This window comes from Nicotiana sylvestris, chromosome 8 (assembly GCF_000393655.2).
Source record: "Nicotiana sylvestris chromosome 8, ASM39365v2, whole genome shotgun sequence".
In the NCBI taxonomy this organism is placed as follows: Eukaryota; Viridiplantae; Streptophyta; class Magnoliopsida; order Solanales; family Solanaceae; genus Nicotiana; species Nicotiana sylvestris.
This window is the reverse complement of record NC_091064.1, coordinates 192,580,455-192,592,259: the sequence shown is the minus strand read 5'-3', so window position 1 is coordinate 192,592,259 and position 11,805 is coordinate 192,580,455. Positions and strand designations below refer to the sequence as shown.

Genomic DNA, 11,805 nt, shown 5'->3' with positions numbered 1-11,805 from the left:
AACGACGTCGTTTGGACGTCCTGGGCATCAGGTGACCTGGGCCGGGCAGGCCTGGGTCTTGGGCTGTTTGTTTGGGCCAATTTTGTTAAAATTGGCCCAAGTCCGGAAGGGGTCTTTTCTTTATTTTTTTTTATTATTTTTTCTTCTTTTTTTTCTTATTTATTTTAAAACAAAACTAAGCCAAAAATCAAATTAAAATTAAATACACACTCAAATACAATTATTTGCACACATACTAAAATATTTCAAAACAGGTAAGGTCAAACCAAATAAAATCACGGACGAAAATGCCTAATCACGATTTTCTATTTAACGACCGGGTTACGGTTTGAATTATGCAGGACACATATATTTTTTTGAATTTTATTTTAATAAAGTAAATAAAAATGGGCCAAAGTCCTAAATAAATCAACAAAGTGCCGCACAGAAATCCGAAATTGTACAGCAGGGCCAATTATATTTGTTTTTATTTCTTTTTGGAGCGATTGTCGTGTGAAGCAAAAATCACGTGCTCACAATAGGAGTTTTGATGTTCAGCACTTTATTCTGTTTGTAATCTTCTCCACTAATGGCATACATTGCTGAATAGATAGCTTCCTTGAGGATAAAGGGACTCCCAAGTACTTGAATGACAATGATTCCATCTTGAATTGATAGTCAGAGCATATAATTTCTTTAAACCCCTAGGTAACTCCAGCTACATAGATAGAGCTTTTATCTAAATTAGCCATGAGTCCTGTCACCTTTGAGAAATGGTTGAACTTGTCTAGTAGTAGTTGGATAGAGATCATGTCAGCCCTGCAACACATGATCAGATCATCTGCAAAATAGATATGGGTGAGATTCATTTTGGCACATCTTGGATGGAAATTTAAATCAGGAATGTCCTTGAGAGTCTTCAAAGTTCTACTCAAATACTCCATCACTAGGACGAATAAGTATGGGGACATAGGATCCCCTTGTCTCAATTCCTTCTTTTCTTGAAATCTTTTTGTGAGGCCACGATTAATCAATATAGAATAGTTTGTATTAGTTACACATTTCATAATCCACTGCACCATCTTAGTAGGTATCACATACTCCAACAGTACCATTTATAAGAATGACCATTCAATAGAATCATAGGCCTTTCTTATATACACTTTGATAATGCATCTAGGTGAAATCCCTTTTTTGTTATACCCTTTCACCAATTCATGAGCAATGATAACATTGTCTAGAATACTTCTTCCTTCTATGAATGCTGACTGAGCTGGTCCAACAATGAAGTCCACCACTATTTTTAGTCTTGAAGTGAGAATTCTGGCAATGAGTTTATAGATAGTGGTACAGCAATAGGCCGGAATTCTTTGACAAAAGAAGGACTAGCCACTTTTGGTACTAATGTAATAGTTGCATTGCATACATTCTTCATTAGCTTTCCTGATTCAAAGAACTCCTTGACTGCCTTTATCACCTCTTCTCCAACTATATTCCAATATTTCTTGAAGAACTCTACTGGAAATCCATCAATGGCAGGTGCTTTATCACTTGGTAATTCCTTAAGCCCTTGTAGGATCTCAGAATCAGATACACTCTTGATCATATTCAATTGCTGCTCTCTATTCAAGCAAGGACCATTCCTGGCTATGTTTACATCAAGGCAGGGCAATTCAGAATCCCTTGTTCCTAGAAGATCTTCAAAGAAAGATATGAACTGTTGCTCAACTAATAAAGGATCAGTCAGTTTTTGTCCAAGTTCATTACAGATAGTACAGATTCTGTTTCTAGCTTGCCTTGCCTTCAAATGTCTATGAAAAAACTTTGTGTTTGAGTCTCCTACTGTAATCCACACTGCCCTAGACTTCTGCCTGTAGACATTCTCTTGTATACCTTGCCACTTTTCTACTTGCATCAGTAGTTCTTTCTCCTCCAAAATTATAGTATTGTTGAATAGATCATTATCTATCCTCTTTTGAACTTCCTGTAGCTGATCTTTAAGCATTTCAACCTTTTTGTCTACTGAATTATAACCTCTATTCATTCCTTTTGCCCTGCTCCCCGGTCTTTGCAGCTTTTGCCAAATTGAATACATAGTGTATCCAGTTATATTTTGATCCCCCACCTCTTGTACTAGCTTGTTGAATTCATCTTCCTGCAAAAGCACATTAAGAAGCCTAAATGGCTTTGGTAAGTGGTTTCTAATTATCTCAGTATATAATACTATGGGTGAATGATCAGAGACCCCGTAGTTCTCATATACTGCCTCTATATAGCCATACTACATGAACTAGTAAGAGTTTCCCAATGCCCAATCAATATTACAGTATATACTATTAGTACCATCTATTTTGTTGCACCAAGACCATTGACATCCTTTTCTGTTCAACAATCCTAAACCAATATCATCAACACAAGTTTGAAAATCAACCACTTCACTCTGGTGAACTGGATTACCATTAATTCTGTCATTAACAGATATCATAGTATTGAAGTCTTCTTGGATCAACCATGCCTCCACCATAGTGCTATTTATCTGTCTAATTTGACTCCATATTTCCTGTCTCTCTGTAACACTATTATAACCATATACAAAAGTAATCCAACACCTAAAAGTTGAATTCATGTCCTTGATTTCACAGTGCACCAATTGAGTTCCAGCTTGAATTATATTAACATATACTTGCTGAGCCTTCCACAATATCCATATTCTCCCATTGGGAGCATATGAATAGTTTGAGAATACTTCTCATTCAGTCCCAATCTTCCTTCTAACTCTTTTTTCATTCCATTTTTCACTTTGGTCTCAAGGCACCCTAATACTGTAATTTTATTCTTAAGCAGAAAAACCTTGAGTTCTTTCTGCTTATAGGGTTTATTAAGCCCTCTAATATTCCATGAACTAATAATCACGGTTTTTATTAAGCCCTCTAATATTCCATGAACTAATAATCATGGGGGGGGGGTGAACCAAAGGTATTGTTCCTTCTTTTGATGCCAAACTAGGATCCTCCATTTCCTGAATTCCCAGGGCATTGAATTTTTTTTATGCAGCATAGCTTTAATAGTCTCATCAGTCATACCCTTTCTCATTGAGCTTTTCTCCTTGGAACTTTGCACCTGTTTTTGCTTTTGACTTAGCTATCTGAAAATCATTGTCCTTCTGCTCTATTTCTGTATTGATGACTGGTGGTGCAATTGGTTCTTCTTTGTTGACCTCAACTCTAGCCTCTTGAGTCTGTGCTTCCCCAATTGTCTTTGGCTTAGCAATCCATTTAGTGGTTATTCTTTTTTTCCTTTTTTTCTGTCCACCTATCTGTCCTTTGGCATCAGGTCCTGTGTACTTTTTCATCTCTGTTTGGCCATTACATTTCCATGTGTCATGACCTATTGTGAGATAGTCTTGACAGAAGGAAGGATGCCAGTCATAACTCAATTTTTGCTCCCTTATTTTTCTTTCAGCAGTTTGTATCAGCATTGTCTCAGGTAATGCTTGGGACACATCCATCTCAATCAACATACGAGCATAAGATATTCTAGCCTTCTGTGCTGTTAGTTTATCAGTACAAATTGGGTTCCCAATCGAGCTTGCAATTCTCCCCAAGTTCTCCACTGTCCAGTACTGTATAGGTAGCCCAGGGAAGTTGACCCACACTAGAACATTTTTGTGGATTCCTTACACATTTGGAAATCCAGTTCCCATTCTTTCAAAATCATTGATCTGTTATTGAAAGTGTATGGTCCATTTTGAAGAACAAAATCTCTGCCATCATCATACTCAAATTTAAAAATAAAGTATCATTCATCATGAAGTAGAGTTGAAACAAACTGCCAAACTCCATACACAAATTTCAGCATCTCTTTGAATTGAGGAGATCCACCTATAACATAGCCAATTAAGTTAGTCCTCCATCTCCTATTCTGCTCTTCTACTTCTATATGGTTCTATCTAACAATTTTCCTTCCATCCTTAACAATAAGGGGTAATAGTTCAATTTCAAACCCTGTTGTATAGATCGATTACCTTGAACCACAACAGTTAGAGTTGGTTTTGAAGTCCCTATGCCAATCGAGAAGGTAAATTTCCTTGTTGCCGTCGTCATGTCCGCCTCATTTAGTGCTAGATCTGCAGGAGTCTTTGTTATCGGAGCTGCCTGTGCTTGAATTGCCACCAGCTCCTCCGATTCCTTCCTCTCTTGTCCATGCAGAATAGTTGGTGCACTACCCATGCCTTTCATTCAATGGAACAGTTGCACCGAGTATAAATCTTGGGGAATCCCCGTTTCTGGTGTAACTAACCTTGTATCTTCATCTTCTACCTTATCTTCCTTGTCTGCACTCGTTACCTTAGCTATGGAGTTCTTCTTCCTCTAACTTGCCATCCCTACCAGCGCAAGTTAGCAGACCTCGCTTAACGTGCGTTGAGAGAGAAATGATGTTGTAGTGCTTTTAAGTCAAAAATAAGCCATAAGCTGGTCACAACAAGCTTATGAATTTTTAGCTTATGAACACTTTAAGTTTGACCAAGATTTTTACTATTTTATCCTTAAAATATTTCTTTTTAGAACAAAACTCCTACATCGATACTCACCGCCTCAAGTATTTTTTCAACCTAAATCCCCCCGCCTCTTTAAGTCTACAATTCTCATTGACTATTTAAGATAAACAAATTCTCTATTCCTTTGCATATTTGTATCTATGTGATTGTGTATTAATCTTTGAACTGTATGTAATAAATGAGGACATATCAATATTTTGGTGTATTGCTTTCTAAGTGTTGTGGTGATGAAGACAATGTTTGTTTCTTTTCAAATATTTGGTCCTATTTAGGTTTATTTTTTACTGAGAAACTTTTATTAATTTATTAATTATTATAACTTATGATTATATACTTATCATAAAATAAATTATATTTATCACAAAAATTATCTTATCTAAATACAGATGTATTTAAAATAAAATGTCAAATAGAATATTTTGTATTTGAATCGATCTGGAATCTAAAATTTTGAAGAAATTACGCCCTTATAAGTGTAAGCAATTCTAAGGTTATTTAAGTCATTTTAACAGAAAAAGAGCTCATCAACATTTCTTTATCACATACTACAACAACTTATTATCAATTTCACCACTTGTACCCAAAGGCATAACTACTTATTTATTAAATCAGTTTCAACACTTAAAAGTGTTTTTCAGCACATAATGCTTATCTGCTACTTCAAATCAGCTAATCCAAACCTAATAATGCCATTTATTAAACCGAAGGACTAACTCAATGCTGGGGCTAGTTGGCTGTGTTCACGACTGCACTGTGGGAAAAGGCCAGCAAGCATTATTACTTGCTCTCTTTGTTTCATTCTATATATCAATAATTTTCTTGAGAAAGTATATGTCAGTAATTTATATGTTAATATTCCCTCCATTTTATTTTATGTACCATATATTTTTAATTTATTTTAAAAAAAATTCTAGTTAAAAATAATTTAATTTTAAATTTCTCAATTAATTCTTAATAATATAACTTTATAATCAAGGAGACATATTTTAGATCATTTTGAAGAAAAAATTGATTGAACTTCATGTTTAATCAAATAAAGTCACATAAAATTAAATGACAAAAAGTATTTAACTAAGAATTAAACATTTATAACATATAAAAATCCTATCCATTTTAATCTGCTTACATTCAGCTCAATTCACTCATTTAACACCCCGTGAAATTGAAAGAATTTGAGTCAGGAATTTTATTAGGTAGTAGTAGTAAATAGTACTAATGAACAATCAACTCGTTGAAGTATCCAGCAAAGCTTGAGGACTGCCTGCGCTTTGAATCTTCAACCATTGGAGCTAGACACAGATTCAATAGAAATGATCTGAACATGAGGCTAATAAAATCTGCAATGATTTTATTCATGAATGCATTTTGTTAATGCTCCAACTAAAGGTCCCGCCAGTCAAGCATAACTTTAGGTAAGGGAATGTAGTTGCAGCCTATTAGGTAAGGAAGCTTTCGTCTAGTCTGAATTAGGTTCAAATGAATTTTTTGAGTTCCTCTATCTTTCGAACTACAAACATGGGAATCGTTGTCTCGATCGAGATCCCGTTGATGGATGTCACCGTGCTCGTCTCTTTTTAACTGAACTTGGCTCTGATTTAAAACTTTTTAAATATTGAATTTAACTACTAGCATCGGTCCCGACAAAGACCTAAGGCTCTCGTTGTTAGAGTTCGGTATCATATCCATGGATGTTTTTTTTTTTGGTAAAACGGTGCAATTCAAACATTAATTAAAATACTACCCATTAGGATATAATATAGTAGCATTGTTTATCGAAGTGTATACTAGTTCCCCCTCGCTATGAGCATAAGTAACACTATTACAATCCAAAACTTGTCTTGAGAAAACAGTTCCTGCTATGTTTGCCCAAAAAGCATGAATAGCAAACTGTTGGGCACATGCCCATGTTGTCCAGCCAAAGGCCCAATGGCCTAATCCTATTCTCTTTTGGTTTGCATTCCTATTTGGAATTGGATTCAGTTTATTCCTATTTTGAGTGGGTTTTGGCTTTAAGAGAAAGCACCACTCATGATCTATAAATAGGACAACCTTGGAGAATTATTCTATGCTCATTGATACAAGTCTTTGAAAGACTTAAAATTTGGTGTTCTTTATCTTCTTTATTTTTGGGTTTGTTTCTTCCTCGACATAACAGTGGTATCAGAGCCTTGGTTATTTATCCGGATTGTTACGGAATGGAGGCGAATATGAGCAAGATGGTATGTTTAAATGGGAGAAATTATAATGTTTGGAGAAGCAAGATGAAAGACTTGTTGTTCGTGAAGAAGATGCATCTACCCATTTTTCAGCTCATAAACCTGAGAGTATATCCGATGAAAATTGGGATTTCGAGCACCAACAAGTATGTGGATATATACGACAATGGGTTGAAGATAATGTTCGCAACCATATTGTGAACGAGATACATGTGAGATAATTATGGGAAAAGCTAGAGACTCTTTATGCTTCAAAAACCGGGAACAACAAATTATTTCTGCTAAAGCAATTGATGACCTTTAAATACAAGGAAGGCAACCCTATCCTTGATCACATAAATAATTTTCAGGGCGTCCTTGATCAGCTATCTGGAATGGGAGTTAATTTTGATGATGAGATACAAGGACTTTGGCTTCTTAATACTCTACCAGACTCTTGGGAAACTCTTCGTGTTTCTTTGACAAATTCAGCTTCTGGAGGTAAGGTGACCATGGAATATGCCAAGCGTGGTGTGTTGAACGAGGAAGTAAGGAGAAAATCTCAGGGTTCGTCCTCACAAGAAGATATCTTGGTTACAGAAGACCGGGGGAGAGATAGAACAAGAGGCTCAAGGAATAGAGGTAAAAGTAGAAGCAAGTCAAGGTCCAAATACTATAATATTACATGCAACCACTGTGGCAATAAAGGACACATCAAAAGGTTTTGCCGCAAGTTGAATCAAGACACTAGAGAAGGAAAGAAAGCTGAAAATAACGAGAACAATGTTGCTGCTATTGTTCGAGATGACCTTCTTTTTGCTTATGATGAAAACGTCATCAATTTGGTATCCCATGAGACGAGTTGGATAGTAGATTCTGGAGCTACCTTACATGTCACACCAAGAAAAGACTTTTTCTCATCTTATACTCCTATTGATTATGGAGTGTTAAAAATGGGCAATGCTAGTGAAGTTAAGGTGTTTGGTGTTGACACAGTTTGTTTGAAAACTAATAATGGTTCAACATTAGTTCTTCAAGATGTCAAGCATGCTCCAGACTTTACTTTCAATTTGATCTCCACAGGAAGATTAGACGATGGAGGTTACCATAATGCCCTCTTTAATGGCCAATGGAAGCTCACCAAGGGCTCGTTAGTAGTAGCTCGAGGAGTCAGTCTGGTCAATTATATGTGACACAAGGATCTATTCTTAATGACTCCATAAATCTGGTGGAAAGTGATACTTTATCAGAATTGTGGCACCGAAGACTGAGTCATATGAGCGAGAGGGGGATTACGTGTTTGGCTAAGAAAAGTTTGCTTTCTGAAGTGAAACAAGCAAAGCTGAAAAAGTGTATCCATTGCTTAGCTGGCAAACAGAAAAAGGTTTCCTTTCATAGCCATCCTCCCTCAAGAAAGCCCGATTTATTGGAGCTAGTACACTCTGATTTGTGTGGTACTTTTAAAGTAAAGTCAAAAGGTTGTGCACTTTACTTTGTGACCTTCATTGATGATCATTCTCGTAAGCTCTGGGTGTATCCTTTGAAATCTAAAGATCAAGCACTTAGCGTGTTTAAGGAATTTCAGGTCTTAGCTGAGAGACAGATGGGGAAGAAATTAAAATGTATTCGTACTGACAATGGTGGTGAATATTGTGGCCTCTTTGATAACTATTGCAAGGAAAAAGGAATTCGTCATCATAAAACTCCACCCAAGACACCTCAATTGAATGGTTTGGCAGAGAGGATAAATAGAACTCTAGTTGAGAGAGTTAGATGCTTACTTTCAGAGGCTAAACTTCCAAATACATTTTGGGCGGAAGCACTTAACACTGTTGCCTATGTTATCAATTTGTCTCCTACAGTTGCTTTGGATGGTGATGTCCCAAATAGAGTTTGGTTTGCCAAAGATGTTTCTTATGACCACCTGAGAGTTTTTGGGTGTAAAACTTGTGTGCATGTTCCTAAAGATGAGAGATCGAAACTGAATGTCAAAACTAAGCAGTGCATCTTTATTGGTTATGGTCAAGATGAGTTTGGGTATCGTTTTTATGATCCAGTTGACAATAAAATTATTAGAAGTCGTGATGCAATATTCTTTGAAGACCAAACTATTGAAGATATTGACAAAGCTGAGAAGATAGATTCTCAGAGTAATGAGAGCTTAGTTGATATTGATCCAGTTTCAATTGCTAAGGCACCTATTGCACATGAAGGAACCCAAGACAATGATGGAGATAGTGATCAAGATCAAAATGATCATCATGGTGTAGATGTTATGGATGCTCCAGTTGATGAAGTTGTGGTTGATCAACAACCAATTCCTGCACAGGTAACTACTTCGAATGCTCCTGAAACCTCTCTTAGAAGATCTACAAGGGAGAAGCAAAAATCCATGCACTATCCTCCTGAAGAGTATGTATTTTTGACTGACATGGGAGAACTTGAGAATTATGATGAAGCCATGAAAGATACTCACAAAGATCAGTGGATCGAAACGATGGAAGATGAGATGAAGTCACTCCATGATAATAGCACATACGAGTTAGTGAAATTGCCGAAAGGTAAGAGAGCTTTATCTAACAAATGGATATTCAGAATAAAGCAAGATAACCATACCTCTGCGCCTGGATACAAGGCGAGGTTAGTTGTTAAAGGTTTTGGCCAGAAGAAGGGAGTTGACTTTGATGAAATTTTCTCCCCTGTTGTGAAGATGTCTTCTATTCGGGTAGTTCTAGGCTTAGCTGCAAGTCTAGATTTAGAGGTTGCGCAGATGGATGTCAAAACTGCTTTTCTCCATGGTGATTTAGATGAGGAGATTTATATGGAGCAACCTGAGGGCTTTGTAACTAAGGGAAAAGAAAATTATGTTTGCAAATTGAAAAAGAGCCTGTATGGATTGAAACAAGCTCCAAGGCAATGGTATTTGAAGTTTGAATCTATCATAAAAGAACAAGGGTACAAGAAAACTTCTTCAGACCACTGTGTATTCTTCCAGAAGTTCTCTGATGATGATTTGATTTTATTATTTTATTGCTTTATGTGGACGACATGCTTATTGTTGGCAAGAATAAATCCAGAATTGCAGTCCTTCAGAAGCAGTTGAGTAAATCGTTTGAGATGAAGGACTTGGGGCCAGCAAAGAAAATCTTGGGCATTCAAATCCACCGACTCAGAGATAGAAAAGAGTTATTTCTATCCCAAAAGCAATACATTGAGAAGGTACTCAGGAGGTTCAATATGTCAGATGCAAAAGTGGTTAGTACTCCTCTTGCTAAACACTTCAAATTGAGTATTAGTCAGAGTCCATCTACTGATGAAGAGAAAAAGGAGATGTCTCGTATTCCTTACTCTTCTGCCGTTGGTAGCTTGATGTATGCTATGATTTGCCCTAGACGAGATATTGCACATGCCGTTGGTATTGTTAGTAGATTCCTTTCTAATCCTGGAAAAGAACATTGGGATGCGGTAAAATGGATATTAAGGTATTTGAAAGGTACTGCAGATTTGAAGTTGTGCTTTGGTAATGGCAAGCCTGAACTTGTTTGTTACACAGACTCTGATTTAGGAGGCAATCTTGATAATTCAAGATCCACTTTCGGTTATTTGATCACTTTTGTATGGGGAGCTGTTTCTTGGCAATCTAGACTACAGAAGTGCATAGCTCTATCCACCACAGAAGCCGAATATATTGTTGTCACAGAAGGTGCCAAAGAACTATTATGGATGAAGGAATTTATTAATGATCTTGGCTTTGAGCAGCCAAGGTACATCTTATTTTATGATAATCAGAGTGCTATCTGTCTCACCAAGCACTCCACTTTTCATTCTAAAACCAAACATATAAATAGAAAGTATCATTGGATAAGAATGGCCGTAGAAGAGAAATTATTTGATGTTGAGAAGATACACACTGATGAAAATCCTTCGGATATGCTGACAAAGGCGTTGGTTGCAGATAAACATGAATTTTGTAGAAAATTGGCAGGCATGAAGTCTGTCAATAGTTCCTCTACTTGAAGACACATTTGGCCCCTTGGTTGGAGGGGGAGTTTGTTGGGCACATGCCCATGTTGTCCAGCCAAAGACCCAATGGCCTAATCCTATTCTCTTTTGGTTTCAATTCCTATTTGGAATTGGATTCAGTTTATTCCTATTTTGAGCGGGTTTTGGCTTTAAGAGAAAGCACCACTCATGATCTATAAATAGGACAACCTTGGAGAATTATTCTATGATCATTGATACAAGTCTTTGAAAGACTTAAGCACATAAAAGTGGTTTTTGAGAGAGCTTTCATCAAGAGAGAAGAGAGAAGAAAAGTATTTGTTTTGCTGCAAATTTTTATTCCGACCGGCCAAGTTCAAATCACGTTTTCTAATTCGTTAACCGTTAGATCGGGCTGAAATTTTGACTGAGTGTTCGTAACATCTTGGTCTTGGATTTGAATGGTGAGATCGGATTTGGAAGCTCTTAGAATCTGATTTAGAGCCTCGAACAACAGCTTCATTTTTGTGGATTATACTCTTTCTTCAATTGATTAGTTGTTGCTCTTGTTGCTATTGTTGTTCCGTGTTTGGCATTTGTTGTGTAGCCAATTTAGAGAACTTTTGTAACCCTCTTATTATTATAGTGGAGCTTTTTGGATCTTTGTGATCTCGTGGTTTTTACCTTCGATTTGAAGGGTTTTCCACGTTAAAATTTGGTGTTCTTTATCTTCTTTATTTTCGGGTTTGCTTCTTCCTCGACATAACAAACACCGGAGGAATTGTTGTTACAAAAAGATTATCAAAAAAATCCTTCTTGGCTCCCTCTTTTGCTAGTATGTCAGCAACTTTGTTCGTCTACCTGTAGATGTGTTTCACCACTACGTCTCCTAGCCTTTGGATGATTGACCTGCATTCAAAGATAAGTGAGTCAAAAACAAGATTTTCATTGTCAAGCATTCTTATTACCTCCGTGGAGTCTGTGTTAATTTCTAGAGGCGTTAACTGCCTTTCTTCAGCAATTTGCAATCCTCTCAGCACTGCCAAGAGCTCTGCATGTGTGTTGGTAGTATGTTGCATGCTTCCCATGAAG

At 36.7% G+C, this 11,805-nt stretch overlaps 1 protein-coding gene across 1 annotated transcript; it reads right to left on the bottom strand.

The window, feature by feature from the left end:
• Positions 1 to 1,282: 1,282 nt before the first annotated feature.
• LOC138876180 (uncharacterized) lies at positions 1,283 to 4,208 on the bottom strand. Its single transcript, XM_070155084.1, has 5 exons — positions 4,004 to 4,208; positions 3,063 to 3,633; positions 2,663 to 2,866; positions 2,291 to 2,555; positions 1,283 to 2,134 (listed from the first exon to the last, which is right to left on the bottom strand). Exons 1-5 carry the CDS (start codon positions 4,206 to 4,208, stop codon positions 1,283 to 1,285), a joined length of 2,097 nt encoding a protein of 698 aa, XP_070011185.1.
• Positions 4,209 to 11,805: the final 7,597 nt, after the last annotated feature.

Bases quoted from the DNA above. Each gene is read 5' to 3' on its own strand.
- LOC138876180 (XM_070155084.1), bottom strand. From the start codon at position 4,208: ATGGGTAGTGCACCAACTATTCTGCATGGACAAGAGAGGAAGGAATCG. The intron at 2,867-3,062 runs GTATGACTGATG...ATGGAATATTAG, and splicing joins GAAAAGCTCAATGAGAAAGG to AGGGCTTAATAAACCCTATA. The intron at 2,135-2,290 runs GCATTGGGAAAC...GTGCTTTTGCAG, and splicing joins TATACTGTAATATTGATTGG to GAAGATGAATTCAACAAGCT.